At 64.1% G+C, this 21,932-nt stretch overlaps 1 protein-coding gene across 1 annotated transcript; it reads left to right on the top strand.

Annotated features, from left to right (window-relative positions):
* The first annotated feature begins 1,113 nt into the window (after window positions 1-1,113).
* On the top strand, window positions 1,114-18,887 carry RASAL3 (RAS protein activator like 3). Its single transcript, XM_088535126.1, has 19 exons — window positions 1,114-1,177; window positions 3,049-3,448; window positions 4,169-4,290; window positions 4,384-4,468; window positions 7,225-7,304; window positions 7,381-7,469; window positions 7,536-7,668; window positions 8,695-8,793; window positions 9,938-10,492; window positions 11,504-11,648; window positions 11,850-11,994; window positions 12,550-12,786; window positions 13,549-13,750; window positions 13,902-14,005; window positions 14,809-15,121; window positions 15,197-15,325; window positions 16,473-16,672; window positions 18,601-18,676; window positions 18,744-18,887. Exons 2-19 carry the CDS (start codon window positions 3,049-3,051, stop codon window positions 18,885-18,887), a joined length of 3,258 nt encoding a protein of 1,085 aa, XP_088391252.1. The 5' UTR covers window positions 1,114-1,177.
* The last annotated feature ends 3,045 nt before the right edge of the window (window positions 18,888-21,932 follow it).

Here is a 21,932-nt window from a genome sequence, read left to right as displayed (position 1 = left end):
AACCTAATTGCTGGGCTCCCAGAGTGAACAAGCTTGGGCATGTTCACTCTGGAGCCTAATGGTGGTGGGGTTTCCAGTTAAGCAAGTGTGAACACATTCACTCTGGAACCTAATGGTGGTTGGGTGTCCAGGTGACTGATCATGAGCACGTTCATCCTGGAACCAAATGGGGATGGGACTTCCAGGTGAGCGAGCATGAGCCCGTTCACTCTGAAGCTAATGATGATGGGTTTCCAGGTGAGCAAACGTGAGGCTGTTAACTCTGGAACCTAATGGTGGGAGCATTTCCAGGTGAGTGAGTGTGAGCATGTTCACTCTGGAATCTAATGGTGGATAGGACTCCCAGGTGAGCAGCGCAAGCCCATTCACTCTGAAACCTAATGATGGCAAGCACTGTGGGAGCGAAGGGAAGGGAGTTGGAGGTTGGGGTTGGTGGGATGGGGCATGCAGCATGCTGGGATTGACTGCAGCTTGTTGGCTTCGCAGTGAGGATCGGATACACGGATGGATGCCGGCCCGGGTGGATCCTGATTCCCATGGATCCAGGCTTGACGGCTGCCAGCCTGGACGCACCATGGGCTGGATGGATCCCAATCTGATGGGCATTGGCCTGGGCGGATCTGCGTCCAGATGGCTCCAGGTCTGGATGGATCCTGGTCCATGAGAACCAATCCGAATGGACAATGGAGCGGTCCCAAACCCGGATCAGCCAAAGAGCTGGAAATCCAGCAATAAATCTGGTGCCAAAACAGTGGTTTGGGGAAAAAAATAAAAGGCGGAGGGAAACTGAGGCACGGGGTGCAGGAAAGTGCCACCTCCGTGTGTATTTGCACACACATGTGCACACGTGTAAGCCTGGAGCCGGGGGGGGAGGGAGTCTGCACACAGAGTGCTTTCCCTGTTCACTCTGAAACCTACTGACGCCCACCGACCCGAGCGTGCGGCACAGAGCCCACCAGCGTGCCCGGTCCCCGCCGCGGTGCCATGGCCACTGCCGTGGCTCCCTCTTTGTGCCCGGGAGCACCCTGGGGCCCCGCTCGGAGCACCCGGAGCACCCGCAGCAGCCGGGTGCAGAGGCGGAGGTGAGGGTGTGACTGAAACTCCCGCCCGGTCACATGGGGAAGCGGCGGCGGCAGGAACCGGGGCCGGGTGCCGCGGCAGGCAGCGAGCGCCCCAGGTACCTCCCGGGGACGGGTGCGGGATGCCGGGGCGGGGGGGACACGGGGACGCCGCGGTGGCCCCGGGTGGGTGGCACCTGGGCATGATGCTCTACGGGGGATGGTGGCACCGGGGTGCGGGGAGCTCTGGGACACGGGAGGTGACGCTGCGGGTGAAGGGACCCCAAAAGTGCTGTCACCGCCACCCTGCCCCCCTGCACCCACCCCATTGGGTGCTGGGACCCCCCCAGTTTGGGTGCTGCTGTGGTGGCACCCGCCTCACTCCCACCCCATGCCTGGAGATGGATGGGGGGTGGATTGTCACCACGTGGTGGCCTTGGGGTGCAGCCACCCCCCCCTCCGTCCCCAATCCTGCATCCCCTCCACGTGCACCCATGGGTGAGGGGCACCCACGGCCCGGGCCTTGCGCGGGAAGGAGCAGGTGGCGGGAGGAAACGGCGGCGGCGGAGGGGAAGAGGCCCCAACGGAAGCATCTCCGGCGCCCGCCCGCACCCGGGGCCAGGGCGGCTGCGGGCGGCCGCCCCCGGTGTCACCCGGCGCCGGGGCCACCGCGCCTCCGTGTCACCCGTGTGACAGCCCGCGCCGCCGCGCCCCGACGGGGCCACGCGGAGGGACCGGTTCGGTGCAGGGCAGGGGCACCCACGGGGATGGGGGGAGCTTGGTGACAAGGACATCCCTGTGTTATGAGCACCCATGGGGACAGGGAGGCCCTGGGTGACAAGGGCACCCCGGTGCCACGAGCACCCATGGGGATGGGGATGTCTGGATTTGGGTGCAAGGATTTGGGTGCCTGGATGTGGGTGCCTGGATAGGGATGTTGGGATCTGGGTGCCTGGATTTGGGTGCCCAGATGTGGGTGCCTGGATAGGGATGTTGGGATATGGGTGCCTGGATTTGGGTGCCTGAATGTGGGTGCCTGGATAGGGATGTTGGGATCTGGGTACCTGGATTTGGGTGCCCGGGTGTGGGGGCCCGGATAGGGGTGCCAGGTTTTGGGTGCTAGGATAGGAGTGCCTGGATTGGGATTCCTGGATATGTGTGTCCGGATTTGGGTGCCCAGATACAGATGCCAGGATCAGGGTGCCTGGAAATGGGTGCCAGGACATGGGTGCCTGGATAGGGATGTTGGGACATGGATGCCTGGATATGGGGTGCCTGGTTAGGGGTGCCTGGATAGGGATGTCTGGATTTGGGTGCTAGGATATGGGTGCCTGGATAGGGATGTTGGGATCTGGGTGCCTGGATTTGGGTGCCCGGGTGTGGGGGCCCGGATAGGGGTGCCGGGTTTTGGGTGCTAGGATAGGAGTGCCTGGATTGGGATTCCTGGATATGTGTGTCCGGATTTGGGTGCCCAGATACAGATGCCAGGATCAGAGTGCCTGGAAATGGGTGCCAGGACATGGGTGCCTGGATAGGGATGTTGGGACATGGATGCCTGGATGTGGGAACCTGGATAGGGGGTGCCTGATTAGGGGTGCCTGGATAGGGATGTCTGGATTTGGGTGCTAGGATACGGGTACCTGGATAGGGATGTTGGGATCTGGGTGTCTGGATTTGGGTGCCTGGTTAGGGATGTCTGGATTTGGGTGCTAGGATATGAGTTCCTGGATAGGGACATCTGGACATGGGCACAAGGATTCGGGTGTCCAGACATGGGTGCCGGGACACGGACACCAGGATTTGGGTGTCCAGAGATACCTGGACATGGGTGCCCAGACCGGGGTGCCCCAGCGCGACTGCTCGGACAGGGACACCGGGACGCGGGTGCCCTCTCCAAGGTCCCCTTCCCACCACCCTGCACCCGAGCTCCCACCCCATCCCACGAGCACCCGCTGTGCTGAGGCCACCGGGGCCACCCCTGTCCCCTCAGATGGAGGTGGAGAAGCCCCCGGCAGGACCCGAGACGCTGCTCAAGACCTACAAGTGGCGAACGGCGGCGCTGGCCGGCGAGCGGGAGCCGGACCGGGCCGCCGCGTCCCCGGGAAGCCGGCGCTGGACCCGGCTCCAGGGATGGAAACGTTCCTACAGCCAACCCGAATCCGACAGCGCCGAGGATGCCGTGGGAAAAGGCAGCTCTGGGACACCCGGAGCAGCCAAATCCAACACCCGGAGGTCCCTCTTCCAAAGGGCTTTCTCAGCACCCTCCAAGGTGGCCAAGGAGCCCCAGGGTGGCAAGACCACGTTGCAGAAGTACCTGCGCTCCATGTCCAAGAAGAAAGCTCCCGTGGAGAGCGGGGCCAGGGCTGAGCGGGCGCCCCATGACGCACCGGGTATGGGGACGTCATGGGGGTCAGGTCTGCTGGGTGGGTTGGGTGCGATGGGTGGTGAGCGATGATGGAGAGCGATCGTGATAGATTGGGGACGATGGGTGGTGGGTGATGGTGAAGGATGAGGGTGATGGGTTGAGGGTGGTGGATGAGGGTGATGGGTTGGGGGTGATGGGTGGTGGGTAATGGTGGAGGATGAGGGTGATGGGTGATGGCAACAGCTTGGTGATGATGGTGATGGTTTGGGAGCCACGGGTGATGAAGGGTGATGGTGATGGGGTGGGGTGGTGGATGATGATGAAGGGTGATGGGTTGAGAGTGATGGGTGATGTTCAGGATGTATTGGGCGGCGGATGATGAAGACGGATGATGGTGACACGTTGGGGGCAGTGGGTGGTGGTGAAGGGTGATGGCAACATCTTAGGGATGATGGTGATGGGTTGGGTGGGCAATGATGGAGGGTGATCACGATAGGCTGAGGATGATGGGTGGTGGGTGATGGTGACAGATTGGGGATGATGATGCCAACCAAGGTACGACCATGCCCCAGCGTTGCCACATGAGTGGTGGCACGGCCACCACCATGCATCCTGTGGCACCGTTGCCCCAACCATGACAAGGCCGTGGGCCACATGTGTCCTGGCATCACCATGGGCATGGTCAGGCCAGGCAGCGTCGTGGCTGGTGGCCGCCCAGTCGTGACACCCTCCTCTGTGCCCGCAGTGCCAGAGAGCGGCCACCTCGTGCCACCCGCCCTGGCCCCCATGCCCGATGCCCAGGTGTGGGACGTCTCCAACTTCTCGCTGGTGGACGGCCAGCTGGTGCTCGTGGGCAGGGACGAGGAGGTGAGACGCGGTGGCACCTGTGGAAGCTCCCAGGCACCCAAAGGGCCACCAAGGCGGGCGCCATGGTGGCACCTGACCCATGTCCACCCTCAGGTTTTGCTCAGGAGCCGGACCCGGACCGGCAGCTCCATCTCCGAGAGCACCAGCCTGCACCCAGCGGGTGCCAGGAGGGACCCTGGTGAGCAAGGCCCCCATGGGTGCCACACGTGGTGGCGGGTGCTGGAACACGTGGGTGTGGGGCCTGTGCGCATGGGTGCAGACCGGAGCCGCAGCGTGCCCCGTCCCCATGAAACATGTCCTGCACCATGGCATGTCCCTTGGTGTGCACCATGCCACGTCCCATGTTGTCCACCGTGCTTTGCAACATGGCATGTCCCATGTTCTCCACCATACTAAGAGACATGTCCTGCACCATGGCATGTCCCTTGGTGTGCACCATGCCAGGTGCCATGTTCTCCACTATGCTTTGCAATATGGCATGTTGCATGCTCTCCCCCATGCCAAGAACCATGTCCTGCACCATGCCACGTCCCATGCTCTCCACCATGCCATGAACCACGTCTTGCACCATGCTCTCCACCGTGCCACCTCCCATGCTCTCCACCACAACATGCACCATGTCCTGCACCGTGCCATGCACCGTGCCACCTCCCACACTTCCCACCACGCCATGCACCATGTCCTGCACCGTGCCATGCACCATGCCACCTTCCATGCTCTCCACCATACCATGCACCACGTCCTGCACCGTGCCGTGCACCATGCCACCTTCCATGCTCTCCGCCATACCATGCACCACATCCTGCACCATGCTCTCCACCATGCCATGCGCCACGTCCTGCACCGTGCCATGCACCATGCCACCTCCCATGCTCTCCACCACACCATGCACCATGTCCTGCACCGTGCCATGCACCATGTCCTGCACCTTGCCATGCACCATGCCACCTCCCATGCTCTTCACCATGCCATGCACCATGTCCTGCACCGTGCTCTCCACCATGCCACCCGCCATGCTCTCCACCATACCATGCACCACGTCCTGCACCATGCTGTCCACCGTGCCACCCCCCATGCTCTCCACCATGCCATGCACCACGTCCTGCACTGTGCCATGCACTGTGCCACCTCCCACGCTCTCCACCATACCATGCACCACGTCCTGCACCGTGCCGTGCACCATGCCACCTTCCATGCTCTCCACCATACCATGCACCATGTCCTGCACCATGCTCTCCACCACGGAATGCACCATGTCCTGCACCATGCTGTCCACCATGCCACCCGTCATGCTCTCCACCATACCATGCACCACGTCCTGCACCATGCTGTCCACCGTGCCACCTCCCATGCTCTCCACCATGCTACGTCGCATGCTCCCCACCGCGCCATGCACCACGTCCTGCACCACACCATGCACCGTGCCACCCCCCACGCTCCCCCCGCTTCCTCCCCGCTGCTGCGTGTGCTGATTCCAGCGATAACCCTCCCTCGGCTTCCTCCCGGGGCCACCGCGCGCCACCGGCCATGGGGCCCCGGCGCTGGGTGCTCTGCGCCGCGCGCCCAGGAGGTGAGTGGCCTCCTCGGCTGTCCGTCCCGGTCCGGAGAGGAGGGACGGTCACTGGGTCACTCCTTGCACGAAGGTGCAGGATGGAGCCGCGCGGGTGCAGGAAGGAAGTGCCGGGGTGCAGGATGGGGGCTGGATGGGTGTGGAATGGAGTCGAGTGGGCCAGGATGGAGCTGGATGGATCAGGATGGAGTTGGATGGGTGCAGGATGGAACTGGATGGGTGCAGGATGGACCCACCTGGGTGCAGGATGCAGCTGGATGGATCAGGATGGAGTTGGATGGGTGCAGGATGGAACTGGATGGGTGCGGGATGGACCCACCTGGGTGCAGGATGCAGCTGGATGGATCAGGATGGAGTTGGATGGGTGCAGGATGGAACTGGATGGGTGCAGGATGGAACTGGATGGGTGCGGGATGGACCCACCTGGGTGCAGGATGCAGCTGGATGGATCAGGATGGAGTTGGATGGGTGCAGGATGGAACTGGATGGGTGCAGGATGGACCCACCTGGGTGCAGGATGCAGCTGGATGGATCAGGATAGAGTTGGATGGGTGCAGGATGGAACTGGATGGGTGCAGGATGGACCCACCTGGGTGCAGGATGCAGCTGGATGGATCAGGATGGAGTTGGATGGGTGCAGGATGGAACTGGATGAGTGCGGGATGGAGCCACCTGGGTGCGGGATGGAGCTGGATGGAGCTGGATGGGTGCAGGATGGAACTGGATGGGTGCAGGATGGAGTTGGATGGATCAGGATGGAGTTGGATGGGTGCAGGATGGAACTGGATGGGTGCAAGATGGACCCACCTGGATGCAGGATGCAGCTGGATGGATCAGGATGGAGTTGGATGGGTGCAGGATGGAACCGGATGGGTGCAGGATGCAGCTGGATGGATCAGGGTGGAGTTGGATGGGTGCAGGATGGAACTGGATGGGTGCAGGACGGAGCCACCTGGGTGCTGGATGGTTCTGGAATGGAACTGGATGGGTGCTGGATATGTTCAGGACGGAGCTGGATGATTCCAGGATGGAGCAGGATGGGTTCCAGGATGGAGCAGGGTGGGTGTAGGATGGAACTAGATGGGTGCAGGATGGAGTTGGATGGGTGCAGGAGCTGGATGGGTGCAGGATGGACCCATCTGGGTGCAGGATGGAGTTGGATGGGTGCAGGAGCTGGATGGGTGCAGGATGGAGGCACCTGGGTGCAGTTTGGAGCTGTGCAACCATCACCTGAAGCCACGTTGAAGCAACAGCAGCACACAGAGGACCAGGGACATCCTTCCTTGCGCTCCAGCACCCTGGGGAGCCACCTTTGCACCCATAGGGTGCTCAGCTCTGACCCAGCACCCGCTCCATCCCCGCAGAGCCACCCGCGGACGAGCGCAGCGGCCGGACCGCGGCCAAGGGCACCGAGAGCGAAGCCACCCAGCCTGGCACCGTCAAGGTGAGTGGCACCCACACGCCCACCCCAGGGAGCTCAGCACCCTCCGAGCACCCAAAAATATCAATCCCATCCCCAGGGGCTGCTATGGAAGCGCCTGCGGGAGCGGAAAATCCGCGGCGGAGCCAGAGTGGAGCCGCCAGCAGTGCCTGGTGCCGATGGCGAGAGGTAGGGTGATGCGGTGGGCGTTGTGGGGACACGGGGACAGCGGGTGACAGCGCGGGGTCCCCGCAGGGCGCCGAGCCGGTCGGGCTCCCGCGAGTCGCTGCTGCCACCGCCGAGCGCCGCCGAGCTCGACCTGAGCGGGGACAACGTCATCGTGCGCCCCGTGCACGGCAGCATCGTGGGCGAGAGGTTCTGCTTCCAGGTAGGGCGCGATGGGCGCCCGGTGGCACCCGGTGCAGCACGTGGGGCACCCAGTGCCACCCTCTGCTGCACCCAGAGTGCCCTGTGTCACCCTGAGCAGCGCCCAGGGCACCCAGCACTGTCCCATGCACCCAGTGTCACCCTGGGGGCACCCAGTACCACCCCATGCAGCTCCCAGGCCACTCTGTGTCACCCTGAGGAGCACCCAGGGCACCCAGTGTCACCCTGGGGGCACCCAGTATCACCCCATGCAGCTCCCAGGCCACTCAGTGTCACCCAGAGCAGCACCCAGGGCACCCAGTGTCACCCTGGGGGCACCCAGTACCACCCCATGCAGCTCCCAGGGCACTCAGTGTCACCCTAAGGAGCTCCCAGGGCACCCAGCACTGCCCCATGCACCCAGTGTCACCCCATGCAGCTCCCAGGGCACCCAGTGCCACCCTGAGGAGCTCCCAGGGCACCCAGTGCTGCCCCATGCACCCAGTGTCACCCCATGCAGCTCCCAGGGCACCCAGTGTCACCCTGAGCAGCTCCCAGGGCACCCAGCGCTGCCCCATGCACCCAGTGGCACCCCATCCAGCAGCTGGGGCACCCAGTGTCACTCCATGCAGCTCCCAGGCCACTCTGTGTCACCCTGAGGAGCTCCCAGGGCACCCAGTGTCATCCTGGGGGCACCCAGTATCACCCCATGCAGCTCCCAGGCCACTCTGTGTCACCCTGAGGAGTTCCCAGGGAACCCAGCACTGTCCCATGCACCCAGTGGCACTCTGAGGAGCTCCCAGGGCACCCAGTGTCATCCCATGCACCCGGTGTCACCATGAGGAGCTCCCAGGGCACCCAGTGTCACCCCATCCAGCAGCCGGCGCACCCAGTGTCACCCTGAGGAGCACCCAGTGTCACCCCATGCAGCATCCAGGGCACCCAGTCCCTTGTGCAGGCTCCCCCCGCCCCAGCCCCCACGCCGGGGTCCCCCCCCCGGGCACCCTTGGGTGCCCCCCTCGCCCTCCAACCCTCTCGTGGCACCCAGATCATCACGGGCGAGGGCAGCCGCTCCTTTGGCTGCACCTCCCTGGCCGAGCGGGACCGCTGGATCGAGAACCTGCGCCGCACTGTGCAGCCCAACAAGGTGGGACAAGGTGCTCCCGTCCCCTGTGTCCCCAGGTCCCCCCTGTTCCTCCATCCCCGTCCAGATGCCTCCTTCCCTTCTCATCCCCAATGTCCCTTCTTGTCCCGTCATCCCCATCCAGATGCCTCCATCCCCCCTCCATTTTCTGTCCATGCATCTCCACCCAGATGCCTCCATCCTTTCCCACCCCGTGTCCCCTCCTGTGTCTCCACCCCCATCCAGATGCCTCCATCCCCTCCATCCTCTTCCGTCCTTCCATCCCCACCCAGATGCCTCCATCCTTCCCATCCCGTGTCCCCTCCTGTCCCATCATCCCCATCCAGATGCCTCCATCCTTTCCCATCCCATGTCCCCTCCTGTTCCTCCATCCACATCCAGATGCCTCCATCCCCTCTATCCTCTTCCGTCCTTCCATCCCCACCCAGATGCCTCCATCCTTTCCCATCCCATGTCCCCTCCTGTCCTTCCATCCCCACCCAGATGCTTCCATCCTTTCCCATCCCATGTCCCCTCCCGTCCCATCATCCCCATCCAGACGCCTCCATCCTTTCCCATCCCGTGTCCTGTCCTGTTCCTCCACCCCCATCCAGATGCCTCCATCCCCTCCATCCTCTTCCGTCCTTCCATCCCCACCCAGATGCCTCCATTCTTTCCCATCCCGTGTCCTGCCCTGTTCCTACATCCCCATCCAGATGCCTCCATCCCCTCCATCCTCTTCCATCCTTCCATCCCCACCCAGATGCCTCCATCCTTTCCCATCCCGTGTCCTGTCCTGTTCCTCCATCCCCACCCAGATGCCTCCATCCTTTCCCATCCCATGTCCCCTCCTGTTCCTCCATCCACATCCAGATGCCTCCATCCCCTCCATCCTCTTCCGTCCTTCCATCCCCACCCAGTTGCCTCCATCCTTTCCCATCCCATGTCCTGTCCTGTTCCTCCATCCCCACCCAGATGCCTCCATCCTTCCCATCCCGTGTCCCCTCCTGTCCCATCATCCCCATCCAGATGTCTCCATCCTTTCCCATCCCATGTCCTGTCCTGTTCCTCCACCCCCATCCAGATGCCTCCATCCCCTCCATCCTCTTCCATCCCCACCCCAACGCCTCCACCCCTGCCCATCCCCAACGTCCCCTCCCATCCCCAGGACAACTGCGAGCGCGTGGAGCTGGCGCTCACCCTCTGGGTGTACGAGGCGCGGGACCTTCCGCCGCGGCGCCGCCTCCGCTGCCAGCTCCACCTGGACGGCGCGCTCTACGCCCGCACCACGGCCAAGGCCGCCGGCCCCGGTGGCGAGCTCTTCTGGGGCGAGCTCTTCCAGTTGGCAGCCTTGCCGCGCGCCCGCACCCTCACATTGGCCCTGTGCCGCGAGGACGACGGGCGGCCCCGCGAGCCCTTGGCCTCCGTCACCGTCCCCTTGGGCGAGCTGGCGGCCTCGGCGCGGCAGCCGCTGGAGCGGTGGTACCCGCTGAGCGGCCCCGGGCACCCGGCGGGCCGCGAGCGGCCGCCGGCCGTGAGGGTGCGCGGGCGCTACCAGGAGGTGCGGGTGCTGCCCATCGTGCGCTACAAGGAGCTGGCCGAGTTCATCACCTTCCACTACCGGGAGCTGTGCGCCCGCCTGGAGCCCGTCATCGCCGTGCGGCACAAGGAGGAGCTGGCCGGCGCCCTGGTCCACGTCCTGCAGAGCACGGGCAAGGCCAAGGTAGAGCGGGTGCTGCCCAGGGTGGCAGGGGCACAGCCCGAGGTGGCATGGGCATGGCGGGGTTGGGGTGAGATGGGCATTGCCCAAGATGAGATGGACGTGGTGGGGTTGGGGTGAGATGGGCATTGCCCAAGGTGAGATGGACGTGGTGGGGTTGGGGTGAGATGAGCATTGCCCAAGGTGGAATGGGCATGGTGGGTTTGGGATGAGATGGGCATTGCCCAGGGTGAATGGACGTGGTGGGTTGGGTTGAGATGGGCATTGCCCAAGGTGGCATGGGCATGGTGGGATTGGGATGAGATGGGGACTGCCCAGAGTGAGATGGACATGGTGGGTTTGGGATGAGATGGGCATTGCCCAGGGTGAATGGACGTGGTGGGTTGGGTTGAGATGGGCATTGCCCAGGGTGAGATGGACGTGGTGGGATTGGGTTGAGATGGACATTACCGAAGGTGGCATGGGCATGGTGGGGTTGGGATGAGATGGGCATTGCCCAGGGCGAGATGGACATTGTGGGGTTGGGGTGAGATGGGCATTGCCCAGGATGAGATGGACGTGGTGGGATTGGGTTGAGATGGACATTACCCAAGGTGGCATGGGCATGGTGGATTGGGATGAGATGGACATTTCCCAAGGTGGCATCCACTTGGTTGGGGGGTGAGATGGGCATTGAGTGAGTTAGCATGGGATGGATGAGTCTTGGGTGCCAAGAGAGTTGGGTACTGCTCAAAGGGGGATGGGATGAGATGGGAAAGGTGATTTGAGGGGTGTCAGAAGAGCCAGAACTGCCCAGAGGGGTTTGGGATGGGGTGGGATGGGATGACATGGCATGGGTGAGTCATGGAAGCCAGGTGGAGATGGGATGTGATGAGAGGTAATGGGCTGGGATAGGACACGAAAGGCAATCCAGGAGGTCCCAGCAGAGCCAGAAACTGTCCAGACCAGGTTGGGCAAGGTGGTTTGGAGACTCCGGCTGTCCTCCGAGCCCACAGATGCCATCCATCCTCATAGGCCTTCCTCATTGACCTTGGCGTGGCTGAGCTGGACCGCTTCGATGACCGCGAGGCGCTCATCTTCCGTGAGAACACGCTGGCCACCAAGGCCATCGACGAGTACATGAAACTGGTGGGGGGCAAGTACCTCCAGGACACACTAGGTACGTTTTTTGGAGGGGAATTACGGGGCATTAGGAGATGTTGTGGGGGCTGTAGGACATGTTGGCCATGGTCAGGGTGTTAGGAGATGCTACAGGATTTTATGAGGTGCAGGACATGTTGGGCTATGGGGGTGAAGGACATCCATGGGGATGTAGCCCATGGTGGTGGCCAGACAATGTCCTCAATGTCCTGGTGCCCAGGGGAGGCCGTGGCCCAGCTCTGCACCTCGGATGACTCCTGCGAGGTCGATCCCAGCAAATGCGCCGGCCTCGACCTCTCCGACAACCAGAACAACCTGCGGCAGGTCTGCGAGGAGACCTTCCAGCGCATCGCCACGTCCTGCGAGTGAGGGCTGCGTCACACCGGCATGCGGACAGCCTTGGGGACGGACGTGGGGATGGCATTGGCACGGGCGATGGGACGGACATGGGGACAAGCTTGGAGGCTGGCACTGGGATGATGATGATGGAGATGGGTCCTGGCACCAGAATGGGCATGGGGTCGTCCTCTATGTGCCAAGGCCTGGCCAGGGGGCAGCAGGGCCACCTCCGACATGGGCATGTGGTTGGGCATGGGGACAAGCAGTGGGACAGGAATGGGAATGGTGTTGGGGGTGAACATTGGTGGTGGTTGGTCATGGGGATGGACAGTGGCACCAGGATGGGCCTGGGATGACTAGAATGGGCACAGAACAGGGTTGAGGATGGACATCAGCACCGTGACGGGCATGGGGACATGTACCAGCATTGGGAAGGACCCAGGGACAAGCTTGGGGACAGGCATGGGGAGAACCACAAGGATGCGCACGGCCACCACGCGGTGCGGTGGACACCGTGGTGCGCGGAGGGTCCCCGGGGACATCGGCCATCCCGACACCCCTCGTGTCACGGCTCCCCGCAGCGCCTTCCCGGCGGAGCTGGGCGAGATCTTCGCGGCGTGGCAGGAGGAGTGCGCGGCGCGGGGCAAGGAGGCCATCGGGCAGCGCCTGGTGTCGGCCTCGCTCTTCCTGCGGTTCCTGTGCCCCGCCGTCATGTCGCCCAGCCTCTTCGGCCTCGTCCAGGAGTACCCCAGCGAGGCCACCGCTCGCACCCTCACCCTGGTGGCCAAGGTCATCCAGAACCTGGCCAACTTCACCACGTAGGTCCCAGCATGGCGCTGTCACGGGGAGGTGACAGCTGCTGGGGAGGTGGCACCTGATGGGCTTGCTCTAGTGGGGCTGGTCACCCCATAGAGCATCATGGGACAGCAAGGATGTCCCCGATGTGCCACGGGGCAGATGAGATGTCCCTAATGTGCCATGGAGCATGGGGGACTTCTATGCCCCATGAGGTGCTAGAGATGTCCCCTACGTGCCATGGAGCAGCAAAAGTGTCCTCTACACCCCATGGAGCAGTAGGGACCTCCCCTATGCACCAGGGGACAGTAGGGATGTCCCCTACATCCCATGGGGCAGGAGGGATGTGTCCTACACACCAAGGACTGGCCATGGGGCAGGAGGGACTTCCAGCACATGTCATCAGGCTGCAGGAATGTCCCCTTCACACCATGGGGCAGCAGGGATGTCCCCTGCATGCCATGAATTGTCCATGGGGCAGCAGAGGACTTCCTTACGCATGAGGTTGGCACCAGCAGAGCCTCATGTATGGCTTGCTGTGGCCTGGCCCATGGGCATGGTGGTGACAGATCCAAGGATGTGGCAATGTACTGGGCTGTGGTCATGGGAGGGTTCAAGGGATGGTCCTGATGGGTTCTGGGGATGGTCCTGGTCCCAGCTAGGTTCAAGGGATGGTCCTGATGGTTTCAGGGGATGGTGCTGGTCCTAGCAGGGTTGACCCATGGTCACGGTGGTCCTCACCTTGACGGCCTGGCCTGTGGGTGACAAAGCACCGCGGTCCCCAGGTTTGGCGAGAAGGAGGCCTACATGGGCTTCATGAACGGGTTCCTGGAGGACAACTGGAGCGTCATGAGAACCTTCCTGCAGAGCGTGGCCAACCCCGAGAGCAGCGCCAGCATGGCCACCTACGACGGCTACGTGGACCTGGCCCTGGAGCTCGCCACTCTCCACCTCCTGCTCTGTGACATTTTCTCCGGCCTCGACCAGGTGCCACCTGATGCCACATGCCCCCAGGGGTGGTCGGAGAGACCAGCTGGTTCCTTCTCCTCATGTGCAGAACTGGGCACCCACTGCCAGAGATGGTACCTGCCCCATGGCCACCCGCCGTCCCCAAAACAGCTCTGTCTTGCCCCGACAGGCCACGCAGGAGGAGCTGGAGCCGCTGCCCACCATCCTCACGGCCATCCGGGAAGGCACCCCCGTCCCCGTCTCCGTCCGCCTCAGCTCCACCGTGGAGCGAAGGTACCGGTGGGGGGACACGCAAGGCTGGGGGATCTGGAGGAACTTGGGTGCAGGGGACACCCGGACGGGTGGGTTTAGGGGATGGTCCTGGTGGGTTCAGGGGATGGTCCCAGTTGGGTTCAGGAGATGGTTCTGATCCCAGTTGGGTTCAGGGGCTGGTCCCAGTTGGATTCAGGGTATGGTCCTGGCGGGTTCAGGGGATGGTCCCGGTTGGGTTCAGGGGATGGTCCTGGCGGGTTCAGGGGATGGTCCCGGTTGGGTTCAGGGGATGGTCCTGGTCCCAGCTGGGTTCAGGGGATGGTCCGGTTGGGTTCAGGGGATGGTCCTGGTGGATTCAGGAGATGGTCCCGGTTGGGGTCAGGGGATGATCCCGGTTGGGTTCAGGGGGATGGTCCTGGCGGGTTCAGGGGATGGTCCCAGTTAGGTTCAGGGGATGGTCCTGGTGGATTCAGGGGATGGTCCCGATTGGGTTCAGGGGATGGTCCTGGTTGGATTCAGGGGATGGTCCCGGTTGGGTTCCGGGGATGGTCCCGGTTGGGTTCAGGGGATGGTCCTGGTGGATTCAGGGGATGGTCCCGATTGGGTTCAGGGGATGGTCCTGGTTGGATTCAGGGGATAGTCCCAGCCGGGTTCAGGGGATGGTCCTGGCAGGTTCAGGGGATGGTCCCGGTTGGGTTCAGGGGATGGTCCTGGTGGGTTGAGGGGATGGTCCTGGTCCCAGTTGGGTTCCGGGGATGGTCTCGGTTGGGTTCCGGGGATGCTCCTCCTCTCACCGTCTCCGTTCCCCACGCGTCCCCCGGCAGCTCTCCGCGCGGCTCGGCCGAGAGCTCCAAGCCGGGCTTCGTGCCGCCGCGGGAGCTGAGCAAGCACAGCCCCCTCATCAAGAGCCAGTCGCTCACCAGCATCCGCCGGGCGCGGAGCCGCGAGGACGGAGCGGAGCCGGAGCCGTCGCCGTCGCCGCGGCCGCCCCGCGAGCGGCGGCACGTGCAGCGCGCGCAGAGCGTGCCGGCGCAGAGCAAGGCCGCACGGCGCCTGCGCAAGCAGAGCAGCGCCGAGCACGTGGCCGAGGCGCCCGGCCACCGCGGCGCGGGGTCCCCGCTGGCCCGCGACGCCCCGGTGAGCGACGGCCGCCGCGCGGGCGCCGGCGCCGCGCCGGGGCGGCCGGGCTGACGGTGACGTGTCCTCCGGTAGGGCCGCTCCAAGCTGCGCTTCTCGGCATCGCTGCCCCGCAAGCCGGCGGTGCCGTGGCAGCGCTACGCGGAGGACGCCGCCGCCGCCGCGGCGCCCGGAGAGCTCTACGCCATGCGGCCGCTGGAGAAGGTAACGCCAGCGCCCCGCGCCTGGGGACTTCCCCAATGATGTCCCCGTTGGGCGGTAGTTCTCCCAACGACATCCCTGTTGGGTGGTGGGTCCCTTAATGCCATCCCTGTTGGGTGGTGGCTACCCCAACATGGACATCCCCGTTGGGTGGTGGGTCCCCCAAAACTGACGTTCCCATTAGGCGGTGGCTCCCTCAATGCCATCCCCGTTGGGCAGTGACTCCCCCAACACTGATGTCCCCAGTGCCATCCCCGTTGGGTGGTGGGTCCCCCAAAAACGACGTCCCCATTAGGCAGTGGCTCCCTCAATGCCATCCCTGTTGGGTGGTGGCTCCCTCAACACTGACGTTCCCATTGGGTGGTCTCTCCCCCAACACCACCCCTGTTGGGTGGTGGCTCCCTCAACACTGACGTTCCCATTGGGTGGTCTCTCTCCCAACACTGATGTCTCCAACACCATCCCTGTTGGGGGGTGGCTATGACAACACTGACATCCCCATTGGGTGGTGGGTCCCTCAATGCCATCCCCGTTGGTTGGTGGCTTCCCCAACACTGACGTCCCCATCGGTGGTGGCTCCGCCAACATTGATGTCCCCGTTGAGTGGTCGCTTCCCCAACACCATCCCTGTTGGATGGTGGTTCCCCCAACACTGATGTTCCCGTTGGGTGGCGGCTCTCCCAATGCCATCCCTGCTGGGTGATGGCTCCCCCAACATTGATGTCCCCAGTGCCATCCCCATTGCGTGGTGGCTCCCCCAACACTGACATCCCCATTGCGTTGCGGCTCCCTCAGTACCATCCGTGTTGGGTGGTGGCTCTCCCAATGCCATCCCTGTTGGGTGATGGCTCCTCCAACACTGACGTCCCCAGTGCCATCTCCATTGGGTAGTGCATCCCCCAACGCCGACGTCCCCGTTGGGTGGTGGCTCCCCCAACACTGACATCCTCATTGGGTGGTGGCTCCCTCAGTGCCATCCCTGTTGGGCAGTGGCTCCCTTAATGCCATCTCTGTTGGGTGGTGGCTCTCCCAATGCCATCCCTGTTGGGTGGTGGCTCTCCCAACGCTGACGTCCCCATTGGGTGGTGGCTGTCCCAATGCCATCCCTGTTGGGTGGTGGCTCCCCCAACGCCGACGTCCCTCTCGGCAGCACGGGCGGCTCATCGAGGCGCTGCGGAAGGAGGTGGCCGAGAGCCGGGAGAGGCAGCTGGCGGCAGAGGCCCGGGTGGAGGCGGCGGAGGCCGAGCACCGCGGGCTGCGGGAGGAGCAGGTCCAGCAGCGGCAGCACCTGGAGCGGCTGCGGGCGCAGCTGGAGGAGGCCAACGCACGCTTGGCCAACCTGGGCGCCAGGTAGGGAGCGTAGGGGACAGGGGTGGCGATGGGGAGGTCCCAGGGTTACGAGGCTGCAGCTTTCACCCAAATCTGGACATGGTGGTGACGGGTCTGCACTGGACACCCAAATCTGGGCACCTGATGACGAAGGGTCTGGACTGGGCACCCAATTTTGGACACCTCATGGTGATGGGTCTACCCTATGTACCCAAATCTGGGCACCTTGCGGTTGTGATGGGTCTGCTCTGGGCACCCGAATCTGGGCACCTGGTGATGAAGGGTCTGTACTGGGCACCCAATTTTGTGCCCCTCATGGTGATGGGTCTGCACTGGGCACCCAATTTTGGGCACCTGGTGGTCATGGATCTGCACCGAGCACCCAGCTCTGGACATGGTAGTGATGATGGGTCTGCTCTGGGCACCCAACTCTGAACATGGTGGTGACAATGAGTTCGCTCTGGGCACCCGAATCTGGGCACCTGGTGATGAGGGGTCTGCACTGGGCATCCAATTTCGGGCACCTGGTAGTCATGGATCTGCACCGAGCACCCAACTCCGGTCATGGTGGTGATGGGTCTACCCTGTGTACCCAAATCTGGGCACCTTGTGGTCGTGATGAGTCTGCTCTGAGCACCCAACTCTGGACATGATGGTGACAATGGGTCTGCTCTGGGCACCCAACTCTGGACATGGTAGTGATGATGGGTCTACTCTGGGCACCTGGTGGTGAAGGTGCACCCAATTTGGACACCTCATGGTGATGGGTCTGCCCTGTGTACCCAAATCTGGGCACCTTGCGGTTGTGATGGGTCTGCTCTGGGCACCCAATTTTGGGCACCTGGTGGTCATGGGTCTGTACCGAGAACCCAAGTTCGGTCATGGTGGTGATGGGTCTGCTCTGTGTACCCAAATCTGGGCATCTCATGGTGATGGGTCTGCTCTGTGTACCCAAATCTGGGCACCTGGTGATGAAGACGCACCCAATTTGGACACCTCATGGTGATGGGTCTACCCTGTGTACCCAAATCTGGGCACCTTGCGGTTGTGATGGGTCTGCTCTGGGCACCCAACTCTGGACATGGTGGTGATGGGTCTGCTCTGGGCACCCGAATCTGGGCACCTGGTGATGAAGGGTCTGTACTGGGCACCCAATTTTGGACACCTCATGGTGATGGGTCTGCACCGGGCACCCAATTTTGGGCACCTGGTTGTGATGGGTCTGCATCAGGCACCCAACTTTGAACTTGGTGGTGATGGGTCTGCTCTGGGCACCCAACTCTCAACATGGTGGTGACAATGAGTCTGCTCTGGGCACCCGAAACTGGGCACCTGGTGATGAGGGGTCTGCACTGGGCACCCAACTCTGGACATGGTGGTGATGGGTCTGCTCTGGGCACCCGAATCTGGGCACCTGGTGATGAAGGGTCTGCTCTGGGCACCCAATTCTGGACACCTCATGGTGATGGGTCTGCACTGGGCACCCAATTTTGGGTACCTGCTGGTCATCGGTCTGCACCGAGCACCCAACTCTGGTCATGGTGGTGATGGGTCTGCTCGGGGCACCCAAATCTGGGCACCTGGTGATGAAGGGTCTGCACTGGGCACCCAATTTTGGACACCTCATGGTGATGGGTCTGCCCTGTGTACCCAAATCTGGGCACCTTGCGGTTGTGATGGGTCTGCTCTGGGCACCCAACTCTGGACATGGTGGTGACAATGGGTCTGCTCTGGGCACCCAACTCTGGACATGGTAGTGATGATGGGTCTACTCTGGGCACCTGGTGGTGAAGGTGCACCCAATTTGGACACCTCATGGTGATGGGTCTGCCCTGTGTACCCAAATCTGGGCACCTTGCGGTTGTGATGGGCCTGCTCTGGGCACCCAACTCTGGACATGGCAGTGACAATGGGTCTGCTCTGGGCACCCAAACCTTGGTCTCCTGCAGGTTGACCTCCGCCGAGGGCGCCCGCAAGAAGGACCTGGAGAGGCTGAAGGCCAGCGAGGAGAAGGGCCGAGCACTGGTAAGAGCGGGCCGCCGGCGCGGCGCCGGCGTCCCCAGGGCGCGGGGCTGACGCGGTGGCCCCGCAGGAGACGCGGCTGTCGGCGCTGGAGCGGGAGCACGGGGAGCTGCGCGGCGCCGTCGCCCAGCTCCTGGGCCGCCCCATCCGGATGGTCCGGCGGGCGCCGAGCCGGGACGAGAGCGGTGACGATGCCCAGGCCACCAGCGTGTGACACGGCGGAGCCACGTCGCCTCCGGTGTCCCCAGGCAATAAAGTGTCGGCGTTACTCCGAGGAGGTCCTGGTTGTGTCCCCAAGGCCATCGCGTCCCGTGGAAGCTCTTCTGGGGCCTCTGGGCAAGAGCCGAGGACATCTATGGAGCTGGTGGCTTTTGTGCCTGGTCGGCTAAAGTTGGGGATGGATGAAAATTGTCACCACTAAGGCCTGAAATGGGGCCACTGAAGGGATAAATGGATAAACCTGGGCAGGACCGTGAAGATACCATGGGGCAGAACCAGGTCAGGACCATGGAGACACAAGCCAGGACGATGGGCATCCCAAGTAGGGTCAAGGATGCAAGGACCGTGGAGTCTCCATGGGGAAGAACCTCAACAGGACCATGGAGACCCCCGGGGCAGGTACATGAGGCAGAAGCAGGTCAGGACTACGGACATACAAGGTAGCACCATGGGGCAGGACCTTGACAAGACCGTAGGGACCCCCATGGGGACCCAGAGCAGGTCAAGGACGGCAGGACCACGGAGATCCCATGGCAGGACCTTGAAAAGAGGATAGGGACACTGTGGCAAGTCAAGGGAGAAGAATTCAGGCAGCGCCATGGGGCAAGACCATGGGGACCCCAAAGAAGGTCAAGAATGGCAGGTCCATGGGGACCCCATGGCAGGTCCATGGCAGGAGCATGACAGGACCATGGGGACCGCATGGCAGGTCCATGGGGAACCACAAGGAAGGTCAAGACTGGCAGGACCATGGGGACCCCATGGCAGGTCCATGACAGGACTATGGCAGGACCATGAGGACCCCAAGGCAGGTCCATGGGGACCCGAGCAGGGTGGGGGGTTCCCGCCCCCATGGAGGCCCCGGGTCCTCCCCCACTGACAGGGACCGTCTCCCTCCGCCACTCCTAAGATGGCGGCCGCGCGAGGGCCGTCGCGCAGCGATGACGCAAAGGCCTTGCCGCCGCCACGCGCTCCTCCCCCCTCCCCCCTGGAAGGTCGCCGCGCCCCCCGGCCCCCTCCCCACGCGCGCCACTCCCAACATGGCGGCGCGCAGCGAGCTGCGACGTCATCGGCTGCGCGACGGCGGGAGGAGGAGGAGGGGGAGGGTGAGGCGGCGCCTCCGCCGGGGCGGGCGAGGCGGCGCCGGGGAGGGAGGAGGAAGAGGCGGTTTCGGCGCGGGGCGGAAGGAGGCGGCAACATGGCGACGGGGCCGCGCGGCGGGCGCCCGCCGCCCCCAAGATGGCGGCGGCGGCCTCGTCGCGCGCCGCGTGACGTAGTCAGGCCCCGCCGCGGCGAGGGGGGCGGGGGAGCGGCCGGAGCGGCGCAGGCGGCGGCGGCGGCGGCGGCGGCGGAGGGACTGGCCGGGCCCCCGGCGGGGCATTTAAAGGCGCCATGTCCCGGGCGCGCCGGCCGCTGCGGGGGCAGCAACCGGGGCCGGGGCGGCGGCAGCAGCGACGGCAGCAGCAGCGGTAACGGCGGCAGCGGTGGCAGCGGCGCCGTTGAGGAGCCCGGCGGGCCCGGCCCCGGGGGGGCGGCGGGGTGAGTGGCCGCGGCGACCGGAGCCGGTGGCGGCCGGGGGAGGCCGGGGGGACCCCCCGGTGCCGGAGCCGGTTGCGGGGACGGGGAGCGGCGCGGGGGGAACGGGGGAACCCCCCGCTCGACGGCCCCGTCCGGGGTGCTGAAACGCGGGGGGGGGCCGGGGCCCGGGCGGCCGGGGGGGTCCCGGTGCCCGAGGGGGGCCCGGGTGTCCGGGGGGGGGTGGAGGGACCCAGGCGTCCCGGGGCAGCACCGGGTTGGGGGGGGTGGGTAACGGGGCAGGGGGGGCCCAGGCGTCCGGTGTTACAAGGGGGAGCACAGGGGGCCCAGGCGTCCGGGGCGGGGGGGGGGGACGGGACACCGGAGTGTCCGGGTTGGGTTTCCGTGCCCGAGGGCCCAGGCGTCCGGGAAGAGGGAGCCGGGACGGCCCCGAGGGGAGCGGGAACCGGGGCCGGGGCCATCAGGGGCCCAGGCGTCCGGGCTGGGGGGGCCCGTTGGGTTCTCCCCCCCCGCTTGCTCTAACGCTTCCCGTTTTTCCGCAGCTCCGGCTCCGCTCGCTCCGTTCCCGGCCTGAACCGCGGCGTCTTTTCCAGCTCCGGCCTCTTTCCCGGCTGTTCCGGAGCGTGCGACGAGCTGCCGGGTCTCTGCGCGTGGCGGAGCCCCTGCTGGGAGCCGGCGGGCGCCGGCGGAGCCGGAGGGTTTGGCGGCAGGTAGGGACGTCCGCCGGGAATTGCGGGGCCGGCTTCCCTCTTCCCGAGCTCCGCCGGGAATTGCGGGGCCGGCTTCCCTCTTCCCGAGCTCCGCCGGGAATTGCGGGGCCGGCTTCCCTCTTCCCGAGCTCCTCCGTGCTGGAGGACGGGGAAAGGAGGGGAGGGAAGGGGGTCGGAGCGCTCCGATGCTCCGTATCCCTGTGGTTAACGGAAGCGGCTCCGGAGAGGCTCGGAGATGCCGGGCTGGGATGGTAACAGCATCGGAGGACCTTGTTCCGGCTTCTTCCCGATGGACAGACTCTTCTCATCCCACTGCTATTCCCGGGAAAAGGAATCCCGCCGCCATCTGCAGTGAATCCCTCAGCGCCAAGGACTCTGGAGCCCAATTCCCGAATTCTGGATAATCCAAACACTCCTGGAATCCAACGCTCGGCTTTGGAGTTGCCTTGCTGCCGTATAAGTGGAAGCGACGGGCGAGCTTCCCAAGGGATCATTCCTGCTCCGGGTGGGGAAAAAAGTGTGTTTCTCCGTTAAACGCTCTCGTTAATGTGGCTTTGGGATGAGTTTTCCTGCTGTCCGGGCTCTCCGGAGGATTGACGCCGCTCGGCAGAGGTTTTTCCATGCCTGGAAATCCTGTGGCATCCGTCTCGGCCCGGGTTCGGAGCAGCTTTGCCCCTGCAGGGAAGCAACTTCGGGATTCCCCCCGGATTGAATTCCAGCTCCAGCGCTCATATTCCTCTTGATTTGCCAGAAAGGTGGAATATTTTGGGAGAAAAATCCGCTGTTGGGGCAGG

Source organism: Tinamus guttatus, unplaced genomic scaffold (genome assembly GCF_059628265.1).
Source record: "Tinamus guttatus ecotype Peru unplaced genomic scaffold, ASM5962826v1 Tinamus_guttatus_pri_ptg000617l, whole genome shotgun sequence".
In the NCBI taxonomy this organism is placed as follows: domain Eukaryota; kingdom Metazoa; phylum Chordata; class Aves; order Tinamiformes; family Tinamidae; genus Tinamus; species Tinamus guttatus.
The sequence above is the reverse complement of the archived record's forward strand: the minus strand, read 5'-3'. Positions and strand labels throughout refer to the sequence as shown.

What these genes read in the sequence shown, in the direction of transcription:
- RASAL3 (XM_088535126.1), top strand. Translation starts at nt 3,049, where the DNA reads ATGGAGGTGGAGAAGCCCCCGGCAGGACCCGAGACGCTGCTCAAGACC. An exon ending in GGGTGCCAGGAGGGACCCTG is followed by an intron (nt 4,469 to 7,224) that starts GTGAGCAAGGCC and finishes CCATCCCCGCAG; the next exon opens with AGCCACCCGCGGACGAGCGC. An exon ending in CCTGGTGCCGATGGCGAGAG is followed by an intron (nt 7,470 to 7,535) that starts GTAGGGTGATGC and finishes GGGTCCCCGCAG; the next exon opens with GGCGCCGAGCCGGTCGGGCT.